Source organism: Spizellomyces punctatus, assembly GCF_000182565.1.
Source record: "Spizellomyces punctatus DAOM BR117 chromosome Unknown supercont1.10, whole genome shotgun sequence".
Classification (NCBI taxonomy): Eukaryota; Fungi; Chytridiomycota; class Chytridiomycetes; order Spizellomycetales; family Spizellomycetaceae; genus Spizellomyces; species Spizellomyces punctatus.
In genome coordinates this window covers 559,335-585,125 of record NW_015971546.1, presented here as the reverse complement: position 1 = coordinate 585,125, position 25,791 = coordinate 559,335, and the positions used below count along the sequence as shown (strand labels likewise).

The 25,791-nt window shown below is 47.1% G+C and overlaps 6 protein-coding genes across 7 annotated transcripts; 3 read left to right on the top strand and 3 right to left on the bottom strand.

The window, feature by feature from the left end:
• Positions 1 to 113: 113 nt before the first annotated feature.
• On the bottom strand, positions 114 to 3,098 carry SPPG_05908 (uncharacterized protein). The gene is made up of 8 exons (XM_016754116.1): positions 1,686 to 3,098; positions 1,534 to 1,617; positions 1,280 to 1,438; positions 1,077 to 1,202; positions 896 to 1,009; positions 702 to 829; positions 456 to 642; positions 114 to 380 (listed from the first exon to the last, which is right to left on the bottom strand). Exons 1-8 carry the CDS (start codon positions 2,890 to 2,892, stop codon positions 172 to 174), a joined length of 2,214 nt encoding a protein of 737 aa, XP_016606988.1. The 5' UTR covers positions 2,893 to 3,098; the 3' UTR covers positions 114 to 171.
• Positions 3,099 to 3,136: 38 nt separating this feature from the next.
• On the top strand, positions 3,137 to 4,526 carry SPPG_05907 (60S ribosomal protein L15-A). The gene is made up of 5 exons (XM_016754115.1): positions 3,137 to 3,200; positions 3,516 to 3,535; positions 3,738 to 3,745; positions 3,806 to 4,159; positions 4,213 to 4,526. The coding sequence occupies exons 2-5, from the start codon at positions 3,529 to 3,531 to the stop codon at positions 4,456 to 4,458; spliced, it is 615 nt and encodes a 204-aa protein (XP_016606987.1). The 5' UTR covers positions 3,137 to 3,200; positions 3,516 to 3,528; the 3' UTR covers positions 4,459 to 4,526.
• Positions 4,527 to 4,858: 332 nt separating this feature from the next.
• SPPG_05906 (uncharacterized protein) lies at positions 4,859 to 6,205 on the bottom strand. The gene is made up of 5 exons (XM_016754114.1): positions 6,155 to 6,205; positions 5,777 to 5,815; positions 5,431 to 5,713; positions 5,235 to 5,368; positions 4,859 to 5,164 (listed from the first exon to the last, which is right to left on the bottom strand). The coding sequence occupies exons 2-5, from the start codon at positions 5,804 to 5,806 to the stop codon at positions 5,123 to 5,125; spliced, it is 489 nt and encodes a 162-aa protein (XP_016606986.1). The 5' UTR covers positions 5,807 to 5,815; positions 6,155 to 6,205; the 3' UTR covers positions 4,859 to 5,122.
• A 102-nt stretch (positions 6,206 to 6,307) lies between these two features.
• On the top strand, positions 6,308 to 9,641 carry SPPG_05905 (uncharacterized protein). Its single transcript, XM_016754113.1, has 18 exons — positions 6,308 to 6,487; positions 6,550 to 6,689; positions 6,753 to 6,830; positions 6,898 to 6,959; positions 7,027 to 7,075; positions 7,131 to 7,261; positions 7,327 to 7,403; positions 7,461 to 7,526; positions 7,589 to 7,703; positions 7,762 to 7,816; positions 7,873 to 7,910; positions 7,969 to 8,126; positions 8,201 to 8,409; positions 8,473 to 8,661; positions 8,722 to 8,972; positions 9,034 to 9,193; positions 9,271 to 9,380; positions 9,439 to 9,641. Exons 1-18 carry the CDS (start codon positions 6,346 to 6,348, stop codon positions 9,458 to 9,460), a joined length of 2,052 nt encoding a protein of 683 aa, XP_016606985.1. The 5' UTR covers positions 6,308 to 6,345; the 3' UTR covers positions 9,461 to 9,641.
• A 5,387-nt stretch (positions 9,642 to 15,028) lies between these two features.
• SPPG_09325 (uncharacterized protein) lies at positions 15,029 to 15,373 on the top strand (the record flags this gene model as incomplete). Its single annotated transcript, XM_016757484.1, has 1 exon — positions 15,029 to 15,373. The coding sequence occupies one exon, from the start codon at positions 15,029 to 15,031 to the stop codon at positions 15,371 to 15,373; it is 345 nt and encodes a 114-aa protein (XP_016606984.1).
• Positions 15,374 to 21,539: 6,166 nt separating this feature from the next.
• On the bottom strand, positions 21,540 to 25,728 carry SPPG_05904. Of its 2 annotated transcripts, XM_016754111.1 has the most exons (9): positions 24,495 to 25,728; positions 24,141 to 24,427; positions 23,924 to 24,070; positions 23,512 to 23,860; positions 22,729 to 23,454; positions 22,530 to 22,654; positions 22,455 to 22,458; positions 22,176 to 22,385; positions 21,540 to 22,102 (listed from the first exon to the last, which is right to left on the bottom strand). In XM_016754111.1, exons 1-9 carry the CDS (start codon positions 25,489 to 25,491, stop codon positions 21,840 to 21,842), a joined length of 3,108 nt encoding a protein of 1,035 aa, XP_016606982.1. In that variant the 5' UTR covers positions 25,492 to 25,728; the 3' UTR covers positions 21,540 to 21,839. The 2 variants fall into 2 exon arrangements, with proteins under 2 accessions (XP_016606982.1, XP_016606983.1); XM_016754112.1 differs by having other exon boundaries at positions 22,176 to 22,458.
• Between the last annotated feature and the right edge of the window lie 63 nt (positions 25,729 to 25,791).

Here is a 25,791-nt window from a genome sequence, read left to right as displayed (position 1 = left end):
GTTTGAACTGGTCTATTGTGGTTGCAACAAAGACTGTAGGCCATGCCATCAAAACCCGGGCTGCATTGTTCCTGCTATGCTTGAAGGGTGAATAAGTCTATAGGCGTTGCAAACGAAAATGCCATGTGAGGTGCACATGCGCGGATATTGGTATAATTTATTCCATTTAAATCATGGTATTTCAAAAAGCTGCATACTCTGGGTAGTCCGTGCGGTCTTTGCACCGTAAACTCGTAAGGGAATCACACAGTCGAACGCTTCTACGGCTGCAGTGGGATTGGCATGCATGTGCGCGAAGTGGACATCGTTCGAAGCACGCAGATGAAGGCGAGTATTTGAACCAGTGATGAATTCCAATCGTAAGCACCACTGGACCGACACTAAACAAGCGAAATAACGTTACAAAATCACAGTAATACAACTTCAACACTATCATGACAGGCTACAAAGTTTACCTGCTGATGTTTGGAATTCAGGACTGCAGCTTACGGGCAGGAAGAGTTCGATGTGTGCGCGCTGGGTGTTGAGAGAATATCTGTGATGCTCGGCGTACACACGTCGTGTGAGCCGCGAGGACTGCTCATTTGATCGTACTGCAAAGGGTTCTTCAATATGCTCATTGTTCTCCAGGAAGGCAGACAGCTACAGGAACAATTGGGTTAATGTGTTAGTGGAAAACCGAGCAAATTAACCGAACCCACCTGGTAACATGGTATTGAGCTATTGCTAAAGTCCAGCATCCCCATCACGGTTTCTCCCAAACGATAAACATTCCGAGGGAGGATTAGTTGTGCGACATGTTCGTTATTCTTGCATATGTCATATGATACTGGCGTAATATTTAGTACTTCCAATTGTCCATTTCAAGATTCAAATTCGCACGTTCAAGCTACACCTTTCTTAGTATGCTGGCAGAGGTTTATGGTTCGCGCCATGCAATCTACAATGTCGTCCTTCTCCAGAAGCGACTTCGTCTTTGAGCGGGGTCGGACTGTCGCCCTGCGGTTATCTATGAGTTTGGTAAATACCACCAGTACCGGTACACTTTCACCAGATGCAATCAAAGGACAACGGACCTATTCGGTCCAGGGTCAACAACGTCGGGGGCAGAGCATGATGCACCGTCTCGGTAGAAACAACCGCCTCATCTTTATTTATAACGACTGGGTTTGCTATTTCGTATATCGGCCGAGAGCCATCATCTATATTGTCATCCGAGCGCCGGATTTTAGTTTCCACTCTCGAACTCCACACAAGCTGAATCACAAAGCACACTCACCATGAACTTGACTGAAAACTCGGAACGGCAATTGGATAACCTGGGATCTGTGCGCAATACCGCCTCGTTGAATTCCAACAATGAGTTTATAGGAGAAACGGATCGCTTTGCCTCTATGAGATGGTGGCAAATTCGCGGGCAGCAGAATTTCGTACTTATCTATGAATACAAAAATTCGCGAGTCAGTAAGTATTGACCGCGTTCGAAACCGGCGAACGCCGCAAAGAGCATCTTGGCTCACATCCACTGCGCACATGTTTTACTTTCGCCTGGTGCCAGAGACAAGTCTGTAAAGAGAATAGACGGTGGCGTGCTGTACAAGGGTAGGTTTTTGGTCTCTGCCAAGTGTATACGTGATTAAATTGGGATGTCAGGGAGTTCCGCTGGTCAGCGTCTATAAGTATACCTGCAGACCGATCATTCGGCGAGCTTGTAGTGGAGCTGATACCCAATGTTCCGCCACCCCCTACGCCCCCTCCAGTAACTGCGGCAGAGCGGTACATGACTTTCGACTTGAGAGCTTCGAATGCGCTGGCTTTTATGAATGCTGGGTCCACAGAAAAATGTCCAGTCATCTGCACATAAGCCCAGGTAATAGACTCCGGTTTGGACCCCATTGGGGATGGAGCAGAGCCTCTGGTTGAATGCCATGTGTCGAAGGAATTCCGAGGAAGAGGAGGATATTGTTTAGTGAGATCGCCGTAACTGCTGCTGAAACGCTGCTGTACATGCGCGGTACCGGGAGCCGAATGCAAGTCCGACGTGGAGGAGCCTGGACTACTCGGACTGTGCATGGAAACAGTATGCAGGGATATCCTATTCGCACCGCGTACTTCAATTTGCGGTGGTATGGTTACAGGGGAGAGAGGTGCTGGTGAAGACGGGGGTGATGCATGTAAACTCGAGGGTAGAGGGGCACGGGGAGCTCCGGTAGTCCGTAGGGCACGCGGAGGTTCGGCCGGCTGCAATTGTCGAATGACTTGCATGTGCCCTCGCCTTTGTGGATATTGAGATAGGTCATGTTCAGCACTAGATCCAAGAAGACCCAGCGTAGAGCCGACCGCAGATCGCAAGGATGACAAAGAAATAGACTTCCGAAGCAGTTGACTGAAAGTCATGCTTTCAAGAGACGCATTCCGAGTGCCATTACCTCCAGCGCTTAGCGGTCCACGAGAGACTACGTGCTTTGGTCGAGATAGTCGAAGGCCTGAGCCAGCGCCCCTCGGTGGTGGCCTGGAACCTGTATCCGGCCTTGGAGCGTTCACTCGACCGCCATCTCCTTCTTCTTTGACAGCCTCCAAACCGCTGCTCACTGTGTCAGAATGTGACTGGGGTACTTCTGAGAATGCGTGAACGCCGTCGGACCCCGTTTCCGATAAGGACGAGTTGGGACTTCTTGTGGTTGGGCTGTACGCAGTCAGAGTCTGACTGTGCTCCCCATCAGATTCATTCCGCTTCGGGTCGGTACTTTCAGAACCGTAACGCGATGTTGGTGAGGATACTACGTTTGAGAACGTCAAGCTACATGTGAATCTTTCTCCTGAGAAGAAGATGCCGTCACTCCCTCGGGCGTTCGTGGGGTCGCCCAAGTTAACCGTCAGAAGGACCACCATAGGATATGACGCCGGGCTCAATATCTATGAAATAATCAGAGTCGCCACATTGCACGCGAGCTTCAAGAAGTATTTCAACTATGTTCTCCCGAGTCGGCTCCCTTAACGTTCACTGCTCTGCTGCATGAGCACGGTTGAACGTGTGGTGCTCCCGGCCGAAGCGCTCTCGCGCCTTTGGACTATGGCACGTGATATAGTTACACGTGACATAACCGTGCCAACTGAAATTCAGCTTTGGTGAGACCCGTCTTCCTTCCTTCTCGAGAGCAGATCCAAATAGTCGTCAGCGTTCCACCGACGTCTTGGAGGTGAGTATTGCAAGGTTCATTCATCCATCCATCCATCCATCTGTTGGCATTTGTGCGTGATCGGGTTGGACTCGGTAGGGCTGGTGACAGGACAGAGGGTTGGTGTCATGGGGAAGAATGTGGGTGCGCATGTGTCAGCGCAAGAAATGGGTCTTTTCCGAAAGACATTACAAGGATCGCACGAGGTTGACTTCAATGGGCGGAGGAAGAGATGGACGGAAAGAATTGTTCTCCAGTGTCTACCCTGGTGCCTTCAGTGTGTTTTTGAGCTGGCAGTCACTAACCCAATATTTCCCCTTTTTTAACTTTTTCCAGTAGATAATTCGAAATGGGTGGTTAGTAGTTGGCATGTCCTGTGCTCCTTTTATAGATCGGCCACACGCCCGTTCCCTGTATTACTGGGAATGAGTGCACCACATAGAGGGTGTTAATGTGGCCAGATTGATGACCTTTTTGGGGCCCTGACCATTAATGCTGTTCTCTTCCCTGCTCGTTCCTATATGAAATATCCTTTGCAACTTTGATCCTTCACCATAGCTTACAAGGTAATCTAATAATGCATGCAATATTGTCGACATCTTCCTTCTGACATAGTCATTTTACAGTATCTCGAAGAGCTGTACAAGAAGAAGCAATCGGATGTTCTCCGGTTCCTTCTCCGCGTCCGCTGTTGGGAATACCGGCAATTGAATGTCATCCACCGGGCATCCCGTCCCTCCCGCCCGGACAAGGCTCGTCGCTTGGGATACAAGGCCAAGCAGGGCTATGTCATCTACCGCATCCGAGTTCGCCGCGGTAACCGTAAGAGGCTTGCACCTAAGGGCCAGGTTTATGGTAAGCCCGCTAGCCAGGGTATCAGTGAGCTCAAGTACCAGCGAGCAGCTCGTGCTACGGCGGAAGAACGCGTCGGTCGCAAGTGCCCTAACTTGCGCGTTTTGAACTCGTACTGGGTGAACCAGGTAATTGGCGGGTGAGTTTCTGTACTTGATTGTATTTAACATGTGTTGTGCAGGACGCTACCTACAAGTTCTTCGAGGTTATCCTGGTGGACCCCCAGCACAAGGCCATCCGTCGCGATCCCCGCATCAACTGGATCGTGAAGCCCGTGCACAAGCACCGTGAGTCTCGCGGTCTCACTGCTATTGGCAAGAAGAATCGTGGCATTGGCAAGGGCCACTTGCACAACAAAGTCAGGGGTGGTGGTCGCTACGCCAGCTGGCTCCGTCGCAACACTTTGTCTCTCCGTCGCTACCGTTAAGATCATTGTTATGGCGGTGTATATTACAGCGTCATCAATAATAATAAGATTTCGCCTACATCCGTACATTCTTGTTTGTGACTAGAGTTGTTTATGAAGTTGTTATACATACTGTTAGGATACGTTCCAGCCGTCGAACGTTTCCAGTAGCTTTTGTATACGCAAGTCGTATCGATGTATGCACCGGACAAGCACAGTAGTTTGATGTGAATTATATCATTTTGCTTGGTACTGTACTTCACATGCCACCTATTTACACTCATATCCATTTGTCCAATGCAGACATTGATGTGAGTTGTACCGATACACTCCTTAGGGCAGGTGCTTTGGAGGCGGTCAACACGGGTGCAGCCTGAAAGCGTGATTAGTGTGATTGAATATGGTCCCGGAAGGGGGTCTGGGCTGTTTCCATTAGGCAAACTATGCACACATCATCTGCTGAATGTTTTCCGGGAGAGAAACTTTGGAAATCGTGGGACCAATTCTGTGCACATCAGCAAATCAATGGCAGGATTTGCATTAGACTTAAAGCGTTGGGTCGCACATTTCAAGTCATCAAAGCATAAAGTGAGGATGCGGTGCATCTATATTGATACAGGTAAATGGTTCCCAAACAAGTTGGCTCCATATCTACAGTGCCCTCTCCTTGCAAGGCTTGGGCGGCTTACTGAGCGGGACGGGGGCCGCCACGACCAACACCACCACGCTACACATGACAACGCGATGAGCATGTTTTAAAAAAGACATTGATCAGAGGCATCTTTGCCAGCACTTACGAATTCCGGCCTCCAATCACCAGCAGCTCCTTCCTTCTTTTCACCAGGACGGTCGTCGCGGCGACGGTATTCGCGTTCACCGTCACCACGGGGCCTGAAGCGCTCACCATCTCCGCGAGGAGGACGGTCACCCTCTGCGGGATCGGTTAGGTGTTTAGAGAAGATATTCAAAATGATCAAATGGAGGACGACATACCAGGACGACCGGGGCGGGGACCGCTCTTGGTGGTCTTGATGAAGGTACGGGGCACGATCTCAGGGGGAAGGTGCAAGTACTCACGGAGGTACTCAATACCTTCGTTGGTCAAGTAGTAGTAGTAGTACTGCCACGAGAACCGGGTGGCTACATAACCACGGGAGGCCATGCTTTGTAGGGCCTTGATGACCTGAAGGTTCGGGACATCGACGTCCTGGTGCTTAGGAGCGTTGAAGTCCTTCTTCGCCACCATAACTCCCTCCTGGAAGAGGTACTGGTAGATCTAACCGCGATAATTGGACAAAATCAGACACAACTCAAGTATCAGCAAAATAGAAGCAAGTACCTTCTTGCGGTTGTTCTTCGGAATCAACATCTTGATTGTCTAGAGAACAAGGTAACGGAAACGATATCGGGGTGAGTGAACTGAAAGCAATCAATTCACAACCCCGTGAACTCGCGGAATCATCTGCCCAGCTGTCTCCCCCTTCCCCACACTACACAGGCAGCAGGCTTGCTTCTAAGCTTGTGCTTCCCCAATTCTTATCTCCCGACATTATTGTCCAATTCCCCCCCATCCGGTGCCATGTTCTATCCCATGTGTATCCATCTCCTCCTTCGCCCCACAACGATCATCGCGCAAACACCGAAATCGGTTTCTCGCCGGAAGGATGGATGCACACAACATGCATAACCTACGAAGCACAGCGGACTTGATAAATACCTAAGATGGATGGATGGATGTACCGCAAATGAGAGAGGAAGAACTGTGTCGGCACGCAAGGCTGGTCCTGTTTTGTCGCTCGTACCGTAGAGTCATGTGACTAGAAATGGCACAGCCGTGATGACTCACCCAGCACTCGCCATTCAAACTCCTCCGGCTCCCAATTCCATTCCCCATGCCCAACCCTTCCCATGATACCGACTCAGCAACAAGAAAGCAAGGCAACCTGCTTGTGCTGCTATAACCTCCTCCGTTTTCCTGCTAGTGTATCTTGCTTTCGCTGCACCGTCTGTGACTGTGTAACGGATCTGACACCTCTTCCACTTGCACAGGGTATGGTGATGCGCATTGCTTCTACACTGCTGTGTGGTTTTTTATACCGACTGTGAATTTAGGGGCGTCTTCTGCAGCACCACTGACGCTTCAAAGTGCTCAAACCTTATTCAACGATGTCAAAACTGATGAGGCTCATGCGGAGATTGTCATCCACGACTGCTTTTCAAAATATTATGCGCTGAACGAAAGCTTCTCGAATGTAACATCGCGCGCAGAGTTGTTGGATATTCACTGATCAATAGTGCTAAATCTATATGCTAAGTATTCAGAAGCTAATCTGGACACACCAGGTGTGGCACTGACTGACGTTCGAGAAGCATATCGCTTGATAATGTTACAAGTGAGCCTCGTCACTGTTGGCAGGAGATGCAGCTGAAGAAAGATCTTGTTGTTAAACGTCGATTTAGGGACCCAAGCTGCAAAGGGCCATGATGGTTGGCATTGATAAGCTTGTCCGACGACCTGGCAGGTTAAGTTTTGGCACTGTACATGATAAATTTGCACCTAAAGTGTCATGGGCTGAGTATCATAAGCAGGCAACTGGTGCGAAAGGAAGATATCAGATTCCTGATGATTTTATTAGAGGTTTGTTTTCTGAACTCAGATTGAAGTCATCTGGCTGACTATATGACCGTTGCAGTGCCCGATGTTTTCGACGCATGGCACAAATGTCGAGGTCAATTATTATCACGACATTCTCGCACGTATCCTTGGTCTGACGTCCTGTCTTTCAAATGACTTGCATCATTATGTGGTCAACTGGTTTGCAAGGTCGGTACACTCCGGTTCGGATGAATATCATAGAGTGGCAGATATTCAAGTTCAATTCCAAATAGACTCCCGTTGTCAGTTTTTCAAAAACGGGTTGGAATGGTCAATCATTTCATAAGCTTTCGGTTAGCTCAGAAAGAGGGTATGTATGCGCTGTTAGGAGAGTGCCACGGGAAGAAGTTCTTATCGAGAGGGTTAGGGATGACAGAAAACTATCCTTCAGACTGGGCAACGCGGTCAGCAGCCCGTGTCATGGCTCTTCTCTGTAAGTTCTCGACGCTATGGGGCACCTACAAGTGTGAACATCGTTGACGTTCTTTTCTCTAGCTGCGGCAAATGGCCATCGTGCGGAGCAGCTACCGATGGCCGATTTCTACAATACTGTGGTGGATTATATCAACTTGTACAGAGATTTCCAAATTTGGCAAGGTGATCGCACCGGGTTGGTAGCCTTAGTCAGGTTGATACTCGAAGCACCACATCATTGAACAATTCTCCAGTGCGTTCGCTTTCTGTCAATATCCATTTCTTGTCTCGCTTGGGGGAAAAATGCAGGTAATCCAGTTTTGAGCTATGGTTTTTGCCGGTTCACCTTTGTTGACAAAGGCTAGATCATGGAAGCGGATGCCAAACGGCAAATGGCAGAGAGGTACAACCATTTGAACGACGGGTTTAATTCGTAAAGTAGTGACTCGCATCTATTCAAGATTCAAGGAGGCTTTCTTTCGCACAGCCCTGCACGGATTGGTCACGGACCCATTCTTGTCGCTCCGCATTCGAAGAAGTGCCTTAATAGAGGATTCTCTAAATCAATTGCAGTCACGACATTTTGATCTGAAAAAAAAACTGCGAATTGAGTTCGTCAGTAAGTCATATTTATTGCCACATAACGCAGCAGACTGTATGACGCCAACCGATGGAATTTATATATCACATCAGACGAAGACGGAGTAGATGCTGGCGGCCTCACTAAGGAGTGGTTTCTTCTACTGGTGCGGGATCTGTTCGATCCGCAATATGGGATGTTTACATTTGACGACGACAGCCATTTGTGCTGGTTTAACCCGGCATCGTTTGAGAATACCGAAGAGTTTCGACTCGTAGGAACAATCATTGGCCTGGCGATACATAACTCCAACATCTTGGATGTAGGACTGCAGTGTCTTTGGTTCATGATGTCCATAAATGCTCAACACAAATGGTGAAAACAGGTTCACTTTCCACCGGCGTGCTATAAAAAACTTCTTGGCCATGTTTGTGGTTTGGAAGACCTGAAAAAGTTGCGACCTGCTTTGGGCAGAGGTCTTGAACAATTACTGTCATACGATGGTGACGATGTGGAGACCGTATTCTGCCGTGACTTTGTGGCAGAATATGAAGCCTTCGGCGAGGTTAAGCAGGTGAACCCCACTGATAATATAGGATATGGTGACTTCAATCTCATGCTCGTGCGGAAATAGGTACCGCTTGTTCCCAATGGAGATAGGATACCTGTCACGAAGGACAACAAACAGGAGTTCGTCGACAGATATGTCAACTGGGTGCTCAATGACTCGATCGAGACACAGTTTACAGCCTTTAAAGCTGGCTTTGGCTACGTATGCGGCGGAAATGCCCTGTCGCTCTTCCGCCCAGCGGAGATTGAACTCATGGTGTGTGGCGGCACAGAACTTGATATTCACGGTCTCGAGGGTGTGACTGAATACGAAGGGTACGGGCATCACCCGGTCGTTCCCTTTGGAGCATCTCATCTTATGTCCTGCTCGTGTCAGTTTCACCTCATCAGATCGAACAGTTCGCAATTTCTGGGACATTGTGAATGCGTATCCCACCGAGATGAAAAGAAAACTCCTGCTATTTGTAACAGGGACCGATCGAATACCGGCAACAGGGATACAGAACATGGCTTTCAAAGTGTCCTGTCTTGGCGAGGTAGCAGAATGGCAACATCATATGCTGTTCATGGATAGCCTAATTCATTACCTCGAATTTTATCATCCATCTATTAGGACTCGGAAAACCTGCCAATATCACACACTTGCTTCAATCAAATATGTCTTTATAGATATTCAAACCGAGAGAAACTGGAGGAAAAGCTGTCCAAAGCTGTAGTGTGGAGGTAAGTATGAGTCAATAAAATCTTCTTATCATTTCATGCACTAACGTTTCACATGCAGCTCTGGATTCCATTTTAAGTGAGGAATTCTGTCTGCACAACCAAGATGCTTTGCACATTATTTAGTATTTATGCAATATGTATTAAAGGATGTACAAGAGACTTCCCTTGCATATATGTACTTCTAGATAAGAGTGGATATCATTTTTGATTCACTGTAACAGTGTGGTAGTAAATAAATTATTATTATTTTTAATATACTAACTGATTACTATACTGAGTTATATCTTCAATAATCTGGACTTCAATATCTTATAGTTACATATAGATATTTTTTATTATATTGTAGAACTTAGAACAGTATGCAAAAGGAAGACTCAAGAAGAACAAGCAAATGTTATCTACCTCAGATATATACATACTTAATTAATAACTTATAATAATAGCAGCAGGGACAAGAAGATACAGGGGAAAGAAAAGACTTGAGAGCAAGGTTGGTTGTTATTGAGTGGTGGTGTGAAAGCACCCCCTTTTTATAGACAAAAATGCCAAGGAAATGCCAAGGCAGTGGCTGACTATTTACCCTATCTAGAACTAATAAAAAAGAATCAACCATGGGTTGGTACACCAGGAGATACACACAAATATCTTGATACAGCCTAGTCTCAAAGTTTAGCAGGCAAATGAACATATAAATATGGAGTACCTCACTTGTTCTGGGCAGGCCTGGACAAGATGCAGGCAGACAGATGCATCTCTATTGATCATTTGTTTTAGACACATGTCCTGCCCATCTTTTAGACTAGGTTGAAACTAAAAATTCAACCTCACACTATGCTACTCTACACCCCATGCTACTCTACTACTTTGGTTTAACTGTATACAAGTATCCAAAAGAAGCATTCTTTCACAAGTATGACATCCCCATGAACCTACTGGTGCCTTGCTAGATCTCCAGTTTTGGCCCTAGCTCTTCCTTCTTATCCAAGAACAGAAAGGCTCCCACCCAGCAGCATCTCAATTTTATTCCAGTGATATGCTGGCATTTGGTGTCCCCTGAGGTCCCACTATTGAACTTAGCACTTGGAACACTGATTTCCCATGTAGAAATCACTTCTGAAAGGCCTAGTAATGCCTGTGGCCGCTAGTAAGACTTCTGGGTGCAGTAACTTGTGGGATAACATGCTTGTATTAATCCAGAGATGTTCAAAAGCCCCCTTTATATAACCCAGTACATTCTCCAGCCTCCCTCTGCCTTTGTTTACTGTTTACATGCTTCAGCCCACTTGTTTACATGCTTCAGCCCACTCGTTTACATGCTCAGCCGTGCTCAGCAGTGCTCAGCAGCTTCAGCCATGCCTTGGCAAACATTACCTGAAGATCGAGATCACCACAAACCTTCCAGACCTTCTAAGAGTGTTTACATGATGATTTACCCCTTTAAATCATTCCCACACGTGTCTGTGATCATTCTGATTATTCTAAGTCCAATTCCCCACGTTGTAACTTAGCCAAATCAGATGTGAACTGTCTAATGACATCCCAGCATGATCTCACATGATTTATAGATCCTACAGCGTGGTTTAAGCCTGAATCTCAACACTCCCACTCAGTGAATCATCTGATTTCTGACAGAGACCCATTTTACCACAAAGTTTAAGGTGCTTTGTCTTGGGTAGAGCCTTGGTGAGAATGTCAGCCATCATTTCTTCTGTCTGACAGTACTTGAGGCTGATTTTCTTGTCTTCTACTGCTTGTCTGATGAAGTGGTGCCGCACATCAATATGTTTGGTCCTTGCATGATGTGTTGGGTTGTTGGCAAGTGCTATGGCGCCCTGATCGTCACCATACAATGTTGTAGGACCGCTTTGCTGATGTCCTAGCTCGCCTAGGAGTGTTCTGAACCAGATAACTTCCTTGGTAGCTTGACAAAGAGCCATGTACTCTGACTCTGTTGATGATAGAGCGACTGTAGGTTGCCTCTTGCTTTGCCAGCTGACTGTGCTGCTGCCAATCTTGACTAAGAAGCCAGTGGTAGACTTCCTGAAGTCCAAATCACCGCCCCAATCTGCATCAGAGTATGCAGATAGCTCCCACTTGCTCTGAATGCCACCCAGTTGAAGTCCTAGGTCTGTGGTGCCATTCAGGTACCGCATGATCCGTTTGACTGCTATCCAGTGCTGATGTCCGGGGTTGGAAAGGTACTGGCTGACTGATCCAACTGCCGCTGCTATGTCTGGTCTGGTGCCCAGCATTGCATAAATGAGACTTCCAACAGCACTTCTGAAAGGAACCCCGTTCATTTCTTGCTGTTCTGCCTCAGTTTGTGGTGACATGGCCTTGGTGAGCTTCTGGCCATTCTCTAGTGGTGTGGCAACTGGTTTGCTGTTACTCATATTGAATTTCTTCAATGTTTGACCGAGGTACCGCTGTTGGGAGAGCCAGATTGACCTGTTGGCTCTGTCCCTGACCACTTGAATGCCGAGAAAATGCTCTAACTGGCCCATATCAGCCATCTTGAACTGCTTCTTGAGTTCTTCTTTGAGTTTTAACAACTCCTGGTCGTCCTTTGATGCCAGAATAAGGTCATCCACATATAGGATAAGGTGGATGCCCATCTTCTTGTTGATGTACAGCCCGTGGTCTGATTCACACCTTTCAAAGCCAAGTTCTTTGAGTTGCCCATCAATGACTTTGTTCCAGGCTCTTGGAGCTTGCTTTAACCCATACAAACTCTTCTTTAGCTTGCAGACAAGTCCATTTGCCATGGTGAAGCCTTCTGGTTGGTCCATGTAGATGTCCTCCTCAATGGTCCCATTCAAGAATGCTGTCTTGACATCCATTTGGTGAATCTCCATGTCCTTCATGGCAGCTAGTGTCAGGACCGTCCTGATGGTTGCAAACTTGACTACTGGGGCAAATGTCTCTTTGTAGTCCAGTCCTTCAACTTGGGAGTATCCTTTGGCTACCAGTCTGGCCTTGTAGCACTCTACAGAGCCATCTGACTTGAGTTTCAGCTTGAAAACCCCACTTGCAGCCAACTGTGGATCTTCCTGGTGGTAGTTTGACTAAGTCCCATGTCTGATTCTCCATCAGAGAGTCATATTCTGCTTTGACAGCCACCTCCCACTGTTTGGCATCATGTCTGGTCCTAGCTTCAGCCAGAGTGCTGGGTTCTTCCTGTGGAACTTCCCCAATGGTGAAGGCAAAAGCCAGGTTTGACTGAGTTGGCTTTGCAATCCACCACTCTCCCAGTGGTTTGTGAAATCTGGCACTCTTCCTGCTGAGTTCTGGCACTTCCTCAGCATCTTGGAAGTCGTCCCCATCATCTTCTGATGCTGAAGAGTTGTCTGGAGTGATGCTAGATGGTCCCTGAGTCTCTTGAACCGTCCCTAGCCCTTCTTGGTCGTCCAAGAACAAAGGCTCCCCTCCCAGAGGCATCTGTAGCTCTTGGTCTTGCTGTGGTACACTCTGCAGTCGCTGCTGAGTGCTCCACATCAAGTTTTCATCAAAGATGACGTCCCTTGACATGACAACTTGGTTCATTTCAGGTACCCACAGTCTGTAGGCCTTACTCTGAGTGCTGTAGCCGACCATGACTGCCTTCTTGGCCTTCTCATCAAGTTTTGACCGCTTTTCCTTTGGAATATGAGTGTAGGTGATGCAGCCAAACACTCTGAGGTGCTGGAGATCTGGTTTACTGCCTGTAAACTCTTGAAATGGTGTTGATTGGTTGCTGAGTGCTGCAGTGGGGCTCCTGTTCCTGAGATAGACCACTGTCATGATTGCCTCGCCCCAGAACTTGTAGCTGAGTCCACTGTGGTGCAGCATGCACCTTCCCATTTCCACCAGCATCCTGTTCATCCTCTCAGCAACACCATTCTGCTCTGGTGTGTAGGGGGTGCTGAATTGCTGCTGAATTCCCTTCTGCTTGCAGAATTTCTTGAATTCTTTGCCCACATACTCTCCCCCATTGTCTGATCTGAGAGTTTTGATCTTCTGCCCCATGAAGTTGGTTGCCCAGGCCTCAAACTCCTTGAATTTGCTGAGAACCTCACTCTTCTCCTTCAGAAGATAAACTGCTGTCATCCTTGACTTGTCATCAATGAATGTGACAAAGTACTTTGCCCCACCATGACTTGGTGTCTTCATGGGCCCACACACATCACTGTGAACCACCCCCAGCAGTAGAGCCGCTCTAGCTGCTTCTCCCTTTGGAAAGGGACGCCTGGTGATCTTTCCAATGGCACAGGCTTCACATGGTGATATTTCTGTGTGATTCTTGACCTCCAGACCGCTTCCCCGCTGGTTCCTAGCCAAGATTTTGATGCTGTTGACGTTCAGGTGTCCTAACCTGCGATGCCAGAGGTCCAAACTCATTCCAGAGGCTATGTTTGCATGTTCTCTTGCATGAAACATGTATAGACCGCCGCCTAGAGTTCCCTGGATTGCCTCCTGACCATCTGAAGTCTTGATACAGCATCCCTTGCTGCCAAACTCAACTTTGGCACCGTTTTCAGTGGCTCTTTGTGACAGAATTCTTCTGTCAGTGCTATGGTTATACTAGTTAGATGTGGTTCCAAACTAGTGGTCACATGACTTTGCTGATGGTGTCAGCATTCATTTGACCAGAATTAGATAAATAAGCAGATTTAGCCATTTCTGGCTAAATTAGATGAGTATCCTGACACACTGGCATCTGCTCCTTTCAATCAAGTGGCACAGTGTATTTAGGATGACTTGTCTCACTTGTGATTGGCTATAAATGGTGCAATAGGCTGACAAATAGTTTAGGATGACATGTACAAGATCGGATTGGTTGCAAATGGTGCAATAGGCTGACAAATAGTTTAGGATGATGTGGGTGAGATCTGATTGGGTAGTTAGGATATAGCATTTGTCAGCCCCTTTGTCTATAAAAAGAGGACCTCTCTGAGGCCCCTCAGAAAAATAACAAGTAGTAACCAAGTCTTCCCTAGTTTTCTGTTGTCTTCTTGTCCCTGCTAGCCTGTTACAACCTCTCTGAGGCCCCTCAAAGGGAAAATAAGAAGTAGTAACCAAGTCTTCCCTAGTTTTCTGTTGTCTTCTTGTCCCTGCTAGCCTGTTACATGGTAGCACCACCTTAGACAACAACCCCAGACTCTTAGACCTTCTGTGAGAGATCAGAAGCTAAGATCCCCAGACCCCCAGAACCTGCCCTAGACCTTCTGAGTAATATCAGAAGACCCCTGCCTCTTATCTCAGACCCAACTTATGCCCAGAACCCCCCTCAAGGACTCCTACAGACCAGCTCACACCACCCCATACCACAAACCTACCCCCAGCACAACCTCCAGAACTACCACCAGACACACCACTTGGTTAGCATCAGAAGCTCTGAGAAAACAGATAGAGTTTTTCTATTGTGGGATTGTGAAGAAGCTGTAGAGTCCCCCTGTATCCTCCCCACCAGTTGTACTTGCAAGTAATATTGCATATTTTGGGCCTGTGACCCACCCTATTTTGACTGCAAGTAACATTGCATCTCTTGGGCCTGTGACCCACCCTATCTTGACTGCAAGTAACATTGCATCTCTTGGGCCTGTGACCCACCCTATTGTTGTTGTTACAAGTAATATTGTAACTACCCAAGACTCCACCCCATTACCACCATGACCAGCCAGGAAGAGATTCTCTTCAACACCATTGCTGAGCTTGACATAGACCAGGTCAGGCAGGAGCTTTATCAAGCAAAGCTCCAGCAGCTGAACTCCACCACACCAGCCACTGCTCAGTACCAACCCAGAGTAGATAAATCCCTGGTAAAAGTCCTCCAAAGCAAGTTGAAGCCCTACAAAGGCAACAGGAATGTCCAAGAGATTAGGACATACCTCCTCAGACTTGAAGAGTACTTCCAGGCAGCTGCAGATCTATCACCAGAAGGCCAACTGTTAGTAGCCACCACCTACTTGGAACTCCATGCTGAAGTCTGGTGGCAAAGCCATGTCAAGTGTTGAGATTCAGGCTTAAACCACGCTGTATGATCTATAAATCATGTGAGATCATGCTGGGATGTCATTAGACAGTTCACATCTGATCTGGCTAAGTTACAACGTGGGGAATTGGACTTAGAGTAATCAGAATGATCACAGACGCGTGTGTGAATGATTTAAAGGGGTAAATCATCATGTAAGCGCTCCTAGAAGGTCTGGAAGGTTTGTGATGATCTAGATCTTCAGGTAATGTTTGCCAAGGCATGGCTGAAGCTGCTGAGCACTGCTGAGCATGGCTGAGCATGTAAACAAGTGGGCTGAAGCATGTAAACAGTAAACAAAGGCGGAGGGAGGCTGGAGAATGTACTGGGTTATATAAAGGGGACTTTTGCATGTCTCTGGATTAATACAAGCGTGTTATCCCACAAGTTACTGCACCTAGAAGTCTTACTAGCGGCCACAGGCATTACTAGGCCTTTCAGAAGTGATTTCTACACGGGAAATCAGTGTTCCAAGCGCTAAGTTTCAATACAAAGGGCCAAGGATTCCCCAGAGTCACTTGCTGACTGTGCAAGGTAGAATCCAAGGAATCCCAGTAACCATTCTCCTGGATAATGGGGCAAACCAACTCTATGTGTCACAGTCCTTTGTCAAGAAGGCACAACTGGTGACTCATTCTCTCCCTGGAGCAGAAATCTCTATGGCTGATGACAGAAAGCACCAAGAAATAGGCTTTGTCAAAGGTCTTCAGTACTCAGTAGGAACCTACACAGAACAGTCAGACTTTATAGTAGCCCCAATCAAGTTTGACTTGATCCTGGGTATACCTTGGTTTGCCTGGAGGAATCCCAGTATCAACTACAACAAGAACACTGTGACCTTCACCACCTCCCAGCACCCCAGAGTCAGATGGTTTGTTAAGCAGGCCAGCTCTTCCAACAAATCCCAGAAGTCCAATCTTATCACCATGGTATCAGCAAAGATGTTGGCCAGAACACTGAAGAAGAGGACAGCAACAGCTTTTGCTGTGTATCTCAAGAACCCTCAAGATACCAGCACCCCTCCAGACACCATGGATTCCAAAGTCACCAAGCTTCTTGAAAACTATCAAGATGTCTTTGCTGAAGAGCTTCCCCCAGGACTTCCCCCTGAGAGATCAGTAGATCACAGAATTGAACTCAGTGACCCCAACCAGACCCCCTGGAGACCAACCTACCACCTCTCTTCTTTGGAGTTAGAAGAACTGAGGAAGCAGCTTTCAGAGCTTCTGGAGGCAGGCCACATCAGACCCTCCAAGAGCCCATTTGGAGCACCTATCCTCTTTGTTAAGAAGAAAGAAGGTTCTTTGAGGATGTGTGTGGACTACAGGGCTCTGAATAAAATCACCATCAAGAACAGATATCCCCTCCCTAGGATTGATGAGCTGATGGATAGGCTGAATGGAGCCCAGGTGTTTACCAAGCTAGATCTGAAGTCAGGCTATTACCAGATCAGAGTCCACCCAGAAGACATCCCCAAGACAGCCTTCAGAACCAGATATGGTCACTTTGAGTTCCTGGTCATGTCCTTTGGAATGACCAATGCCCCAGCCACTTTCATGACTTTGATGAATGATGTCCTTAGACCCTTCTTGGACATCTTTGTTATTGTCTACCTAGATGACATCCTCATCTACTCCAAGACCCCAGAAGATCACCTGGACCACCTCAAGCAGGTTCTGCAAGCCTTCAGGCAGAACAAGCTGTATGCCAACCCCAGCAAGTGCCAGTTCCTCAAGCAAGAAGTAGAGTTTCTTGGCCATGTAGTCTCACATGAAGGAGTCAAGCTTGACCCCAAGAAAGTGCAGACTGTTCAAGAATGGCCCACCCCTCAGAGTGTCACTGAAGTCAGACAGTTCATGGGCCTGGTGAACTACTTCCATAGCTTTCTGAAGGACCTGGCAGAGCAAGCTGCACCATTGACAGACCTGTTGAGAAATGACAAGCCCTGGACCTGGTCTGAACCTCAGGAGAAAGCTTTTCAGCAGCTGAAGGATATGGTTACCAAAGCCCCTGTACTCAGACCCTTTGACCCAGCCTTGCCTACCACTGTCTTCCCTGATGCCTCAGGCTATGCAGTTGGAGCATGGCTTGGACAGGATGATGGGAAAGGCATGAGACCAGTTGCCTACCACTCCAGGAAGATGGCCCCAGCAGAGACCAGATATGACACCAGAGAACAAGAGCTGTTAGCCATCCATGATGCCCTCAGAGTTTGGAGGCCCTACCTGGAAGGAACCCCCTTCAAAGTCATCTCAGACCACCAGTCCCTCAAGTGGCTACAGAACCAGCCCTTCTTGACCAGAAGACAAGCCAGATGGGTCATGAATTTCCAATCTTTTGACTTTGAGATTGGCTATGGCCCAGGAAGACTCCACACAGTGGCAGACATCCTGTCTAGAAGACCAGACCTGGCCCCAAGATGCATCAAGTGCAAGGCCTTGGTGACAGCAGAGTTGAATGCTGTGACCCACACCACCAGCACCCTTCAAGAGAGATTGAAGACCAGTACCACAGAAGACCCAGAACTTCAAGAGCTCCTCCAAGCTTTGGATGACCCCAGGAGACCAGAAGACAAGCAACAAAGGCTCAAGTACCTCAGCCATCAAGATGGGTTACTCTATTTCCAGGACAGGATCTTTGTTCCTAGTGACCCAGACCTAAGGTTGAGCCTACTCCAAGAAACCCATGACACTCAATATGCTGGACACTTTGGCATCACTAAGACCCATGATGCCCTAGCAAGGCATTACTACTGGCCAAGGATGTACAAGGACATTAAGAAGTATGTCAAGTCTTGTGATTCCTGCCAGAGAAGCAAACCTAGTCAGCAACCACCAGCAGGCTTGCTGCAGCCCCTCCCAGTACCTAAGACCAGATGGAGCCAGATCTCCATTGACCTGATCCCTGACCTACCTATGACTTCCTCTGATCACAATGCCATCTTTGTCATTGTTGACAGATTGTCAAAGAGAGGCCACTTCATCCCCACCACCACCAGAGCCTCAGCCAAGGACCTGGCCCTGCTCTTCTTGAAGCACATCTTCAAGCACCATGGCCTCCCAGAAGTGATTGTATCAGACAGAGACACCAAGTTCACCAGTTCATTCTGGTCCAACTTGATGCAACTCTTAGGCTGCAACACCCTCCTAGCCACTGCCAGACACCAGCAGACCAATGGACAGGCAGAGAGAACCATCAAGACTTTGAAGATCTACCTCAGAGCTTTCCTGGAGTACAACATGAAGAATTGGGAAGATCTTCTCCCCTTTGCTAAGTTTGCCTACAACAACAGTGTCTCAGAAACCACAGGCTTTACCCCATTCTACTTGGAGAATGGCCAGCATCCCAGGACCCCAGCAACACCACCAGGAGAAAGCAATGATCCTGAAGCAACAGACTTCCACCAGTATATTCAGCAACTGCTTCAAGTAGCCAAGGATAACATGGTCCTGGCCCAAGAAAGACAAGTTCAGCAAGCCAACAAGTCTCTCAGCAAGGCCCCAAGCTACCCCCTAGGCTCCAAAGTTTGGCTATCTAGAGAAGGTATCACCCCAGAAGAAGAAGCCCAGAGGCCAGCCCAGAAACTTCTTCACCCCTGGCTTGGACCTTACAGAATCAAGGCCAAGGATGAATTTCAGAATTACACCCTGGAGCTCCCCAGCACCATGAAGATTCATCCAGTGTTCCATGTGAGACTCCTCAAGCCTTACCTGGACCCCACAGAGGACTTCCCTACCAGACCAGTACCACCTGAGCCTGAGCCCATTATCCAGCAAGGAGAAGAGTTTTGGGAAGTTGAGAAGATTCTGGACCACAAGATCAGAAGGAAGAAGAATCTCTACCTCATCAAGTGGAAAGGCTATCCCTCCTCTCAGAACACCTGGGAACCAGAAGAAAGCCTCCTACCCCATAGCAGAGAAATCTTGAAGGAGTTCCTAGCCCAGAAGGGAGCTTAATCTTAAAGTGGGGGAGTGTGACAGAATTCTTCTGTCAGTGCTAGGGTTATACTGTTAGATGTGGTTCCAAACTAGTGGTCACATGACTTTGCTGATGGTGTCAGCATTCATTTGACCAGAATTAGATAAATAAGCAGATTTAGCCATTTCTGGCTAAATTAGATGAGTATCCTGACACACTGGCATCTGCCCCTTTCAATCAAGTGGCACAGTGTATTTAGGATGACTTGTCTCACTTGTGATTGGCTATAAATGGTGCAATAGGCTGACAAATAGTTTAGGATGACATGTATAAGATCTGATTGGTTGCAAATGGTGCAATAGGCTGACAAATAGTTTAGGATGACATGTATGAGTTCTGATTGGTTGCAAATGGTGCAATAGGCTGACAAATAGTTTAGGATGATGTGGGTGAGATCTGATTGGGTAGTTAGGATATAGCATTTGTCAGCCCCTTTGTCTATAAAAAGAGGACCTCTCTGAGGCCCCTCAAAGGAGAATAACAAGTAGTAACCAAGTCTTCCCTAGTTTTCTGTTGTCTTCTTGTCCCTGCTAGCCTGTTACAACCTCTCTGAGGCCCCTCAAAGGGAAAATAAGAAGTAGTAACCAAGTCTTCCCTAGTTTTCTGTTGTCTTCTTGTCCCTGCTAGCCTGTTACACATGCTCAGCCATGCTCAGCAGTGCTCAGCAGCTTCAGCCATGCCTTGGCAAACATTACCTGAAGATCTAGATCACCACAAACCTTCCAGACCTTCTAAGAGTGCTTACATGATGATTTACCCCTTTAAATCATTCCCACACGCATCTGTGATCATTCTGATTATTCGAAGTCCAATTCCCCACGTTGTAACTTAGCCAAATCAGATGTGAACTGTCTAATGACATCCCAGCATGATCTCACATGATTTATAGATCATACAGCGTGGTTTAGGCCTGAATCTCAACACCAATTAACACCATCTCAAGAGTTTACAGGCAGTAAACCAGATCTCCAGCACCTCAGAGTGTTTGGCTGTGTGGCCTACACTCATATTCTAAAAGAAAAGCAGTCAAAACTTGATGAGAAGGCCAAGAAGGCAGTCATGGTCAGCTACAGCACTCAGAGTAAGGCCTACAGACTGTGGGTACCTGAAATGAACCAAGTTGTCATGTCAAGGGACATCATCTTTGATGAAAACTTGATGTGGAGCACTCAGCAGCAACTGCAGAGTGTACCACAGCAAGACCAAGAGCTACAGATTATTGAACTTAGTGCTTGGAACACTGATTTCCCATGTAGAAATCACTTCTGAAAGGCCTAGTAATGCCTGTGGCTGCTAGTAAGACTTCTGGGTGCAGTAACTTGTGGATAACATGCTTGTATTAATCCAGAGACGTTCAAAAGTCCCCTTTATATAACCCAGTACATTCTCCAGCCTCCCTCCACCTTTGTTTACTGTTTACATGCTTCAGCCCACTTGTTTACATGCTCAGCCATGCTCAGCAATGCTCAGCAGCTTCAGCCATGCCTTGGCAAATGTTACCTGAAGATCTAGATCATGACAAACCTTCCAGACCTTCTAAGAGCACTTACATGATGATTTACCCCTTTAAATCATTCCCACATGCATCTGTGATCATTCTGATTACTCTAAGTCCAATTCCCCATGTTGTAACTTTAGCCAAATCAGATGTGAACTGTCTAATGACATCCCAGCATGATCTCACATGATTTATAGATCATACAGCATGGTTTAAGCCTGAATCTCAACATTGTTCACATGAACTACTCACCTAGATACCTGGCTTCTTACTATTGAACTTGGTACATAGAAACTAGTTCTTGGCCACAGGTATCAGATTTGAAAGGCAAGAGATATCTATAGATCTTCTATAGAACTGAGCACTTTTCTTGATTCTCAATCTACACTTGTATGCTAGTATGAAGATAACAAAGCATTGCTACCTATTTAAAGCATGCACAACATAGTTGTTATCTGTCTAACTTTCTCCAAAGTAGGGGTAAATTACTTAGTAATATATATATATTCTTATTTAGTAACTATACTTGGTTATTGTGCCATTAAGTTGACCTTATTAATATACCTAATATATACTTTATTTATTATCTATATTATAAGTAAGGACCTTCCTCAGATAGAATGTGCTGGTAATCACTTATATTTGGTAAATATTACTGACCTTTTAACCAGGCTTCCTTTGCAAACAGTACTGATTGAAAACATACAAGTTGGGCATCACTCCATAAGTGAGCAGTAATGTATTGACATGCTCTACCTCCTTCAACTCCACCAGCTTTGTGCAATTGCTCTAAGCAGTTTCAATGGTGGGTTTGGCTGATAGTGGCACACAATTTGAGTACTACATAAATAAAAAATGACCCACAAAATATAAATACATGAATTTTCTGACTTTCATTCAACCCTCTCCTATGCTATGACTGCTTCAAGCCGGTACAATGAACAGTTCCAAGGAATGTTTGAACGCATACAGCTCACTGCCTCTCATCTGCTGGGGACCGAACCTGCTGGCCACCCAAAATGTAACTTGCCTCAGGATGATCAACGGCTTGGGAACCCACGGACAGAACTGCAGGGGCACTCCCTGCAATGGCAGGTTTGGGAAATGCTGGTAGGCGGTCTTTCCCTCTCGGCTTTTGAGTAGTCGTTGGCGGCTCATCATCCTGTCCGAGTACATTCTCAAAGTCAATGAGGGCTTGCATCGCACCCCATTCGAGAATTTTACGTTCCAACCAAACTGAAAACAAGCACACGCAGATGAGCGGATAGATTTGACATGGCGGTGGACAGAATGACATCCAAACGCTTACCCAAACTCACTGGCTTAATCAAATAATCATTACAACCAGCTGCTAGGGCAGCATCTCGATCGGCTGGTAACGAGGATGCTGTGAGGGCAACTATAACAGCATCCGGTGTTGATGGCAACAAGCGACCAGGCTCGGATTGCGCTCTTGATTTTTCCAATTTGCGAATCTCTCGTGTGGCTTGGATACCATCCATCACTGGCATGACAATATCTATAAACATGGTGGGACAAAGACGGTCAGCTTCTTCGCTGCTTGCATTACAAGCAAACCAAGCATTACCCATCTGCCATACATGACAAAGTCCGTCATTAGTCCATGTGAGTCAGAAGCACCCACTTAATAAAAAAATCTTACCAAAACAATATGATATTTTCCTGCCCGGTACTTGATCAAGGCTTCATGGCCATTGGCAGCGACTGTGGCACTAATACCTCTCTTCCTAAGGAAAGTACTCAAAATCGTTTGGTTGATAGGGTTATCTGATACATAAGGCATAGTTGCTCATCAGCGCTCGAACAGTTTCCTAAACGCATAACAGCGCGACCACACAAACCTTCCGCAATAAGAACCTTGATTCTTGGTGTAAAAATCAACGGTGCCTGAGGCGCCACTGTGGTTGAGGTGGCTGCTTGCGCTGGATGAGCTGGAAGATTCGTGGAAGCTTGATTTGACGCAACCGATTTATTTGACGAACTCGTACTCCCGGAGAGACTTGAGGCCCCATCGTGACTATGGCCCGGAGGAGACGATGCAGATGCGCGACTGCTGCGCTTGGGTGATGTGCTATTTCTTGTGTCCCAGACATCCACGCTTTTCAGCACATTACTGGTGCTGCCCTTTTGTCGACTAGTCTTTCCAGAACCTTCGGCTACGTCAACTCGTTTGGTGCGGATTCTGTGACCGTCATGATCCTCCAAGGCAGTGTCGTCAGGTCGCTCGGTCATAATCCATTTGAATCCCTGCAGAAGCTTTCGTGGACCCGCCGGTTTTGTAATGACATATACATCTGGCATAAGCTCGCCATAGTTCTCGGCAGTGGTCTCCACATACTCATTCATGCGAGCGTGGTTCGTAGGAGACGTGAAGTAGATGATGACAGTCCCAAGGATAAGGTTGTCTATGCGATGCTGAATGACTAGATCCAAGATTCCGAAATCGTCGTCAATTATCACAGCGTTCTTCAGTACTTGAAGCTGTTTCGAGTTTCGGTACCCATCACTTCGACGGTCCAGGTCGGTCATGATCTCGGGTATTACATCCATGTCTTCTGTCGCAACATCTGCAAACTGGTCAATCTAGGCTGCGTAATGACGAGGTAAACCTCTCAACGACTTACAAGTCAGGTCCATTCCCCAATTTTCAATGTATTGCGTAATGTTATGAGTGAATTGTGAATGATTAGTAGCGAGTACAGTCACCCGGTAATTTTGCAAACTCTTGACGAAGCGAAAGAGCTCGTCCGTAGCGCGTAAGGTAACAGGTTTGGAAAGCGGCAACTCCATGACTTTCGAGATTTCTTTCCGGTATCTCACTGTCTCCATTTCGAAGGCCAGCTCCAACACGCACTGGCCGGACACAACTTTTGGCCCTCTCAAATGACCTGCGAGTTGTTTGATGATCTTGCTCATATAATGATTCAAGACCACGGGTGGCGGATGGCGCATATCACCAGCCTGATACAGTATCTAAGTGAAACCATCATTTGGTTATAAGTTCGTAGTTTTACTAACTGAGAATTTCGCGCCTACCCGCCATTTGACGTCCATGTGAAATTTTCTAGGCATACCAGCCCGCGGCTGATCGAGATCTTCTTTTGGGGACCATGGCGGTGATGTTACAAGATTCAGTTCGACGCGGGTATACTCTGGAGCATCGGCAATAATTGGTGCGAGCATCTTGGTCGGGCAATAATATATGAAGGATATAATCATCGGATGTATTCAGAACGTCACCTGAACTACATACCTGCATCAAGATTTGTCTGATGTAGTCTTCATCACCTACAACGAGAAATATTTCCTGCTCTTTTCCTTTCAAGATAGGGCTGTGGACAATCAACTCTAGTCCTTTGCTGTCCGCTAAGCTAGCCAGTGCATCTCCAACTCGTTCATTTAGATCAACTGGATCAAAGAGCATTCGGTGAACTAGCCGCTTCACCACCGCGGCATCTGCCTTGGGTAAACCATCCGTAGCTTCGTAATGTTCAAGTTGCCAGGAGATGTGCTCCATATTCTCTATAGTCGTATCCAAGGCTCCAATAGGCAAAAATAGTTAGCTTCGCCTCCGTATGCCAGTATCTTGGAAACAAGCATCACCTACCGGAAATGAACGTGACGAAATGCATATACTGCTCATGCATAACAGGATGCACGTGAGCATGATCGATAGCGCGCTTTGCCGCAGCGATAGAATTTTGGAGCTCCTTCCCGAAGTAGTGCGCTGCGCTTCTCCATACAGTGGACTCATGGGCCGACGCAACCGCTGCCAGTAGTGGTATTTGTCGAGAATGTTTGATGTCGTCGTTGAGTTTTGGGTTCTCCGGGACAGTGTGCTTGTAATCGGATATTTCGACTTCCGCGTACCTGAAGACGGCATACAGCACCAGGAGAGCTGGAATACTGAGGCCCGAATAAATTAAGCCGTCCAGTTTGATATGTTCGAACGCATGACAGATTCCCTTGAATATTTCAGATTGCCCTGGTGGATGTTCGTAAAGAGTCGCCATCTTCTTTCCCAACAGAACGAGCCCGTCTTTGAAACAGTTCAGCAAAAGTCTACCAGACGTAGCGCCCACAGTTTCACCTATATCCTCTTCCGCCTTAAAAGAAGTTCTAAGTAGATAAACTATCGGATCTCGGGTTGCGGTAAACAAGATCAAGGATGAACATAGTCGTTGAGGTGTAAGCCCGCTGCAGCTTAGGATGCTGATGCAAAGCCCCATCATCATAACCGTAGCCACTTCCCTACCAATCACAACACACAGTGGATAATGCTCCGCAGCTACCGTAGACGTAGTTCCGGTACGATCCTCATTCAGAATTGGCCAGCCCATTGTACGGAGAACGTACAGATTTCTACACGCTACCGCAGTTGCATACAAACACAGGCCCGTAAGACATCGCAGTAAAATGCGAGTCATGTCCGACGAACAGGCGGGCTGATATCCTTCCGATCCCGTAAACCAGTCAATTATACCCAGTAAAGATCTCTTCGGAGCACGGTCACGCAATTTTAAAGACTTTCTACCACGACGACGACGGCGGCGGAAAGGAGATCGCACTAGCAGCAACCAGTCTACCGCGGCAGGGAACCTCATCGTGGTTAACAGCGTCCCAAACGCAAGGCAAGGAGCGCTTTGTTATTAAACTCTGCTGCTTGAGATCGCCCCGATGTGCTTGTACTTGGTAATTGTGGTCTTTTACGTTCCCTTAGGGCGTACCAAACAGTTTATTTCTTGTCGGTACGTTTCAACAAGTGCTGGATCAAGATATTACACCCGCGGTACCGTTCTAGCCACCCTCCCCGGCCCAGTATGTCCCGTCTTCTTGCTATAGGTGTCTCCTGCTAAAACGGCAATGCCTTACCCAGTTTCTCACCATGCCATGACTCACCAGAT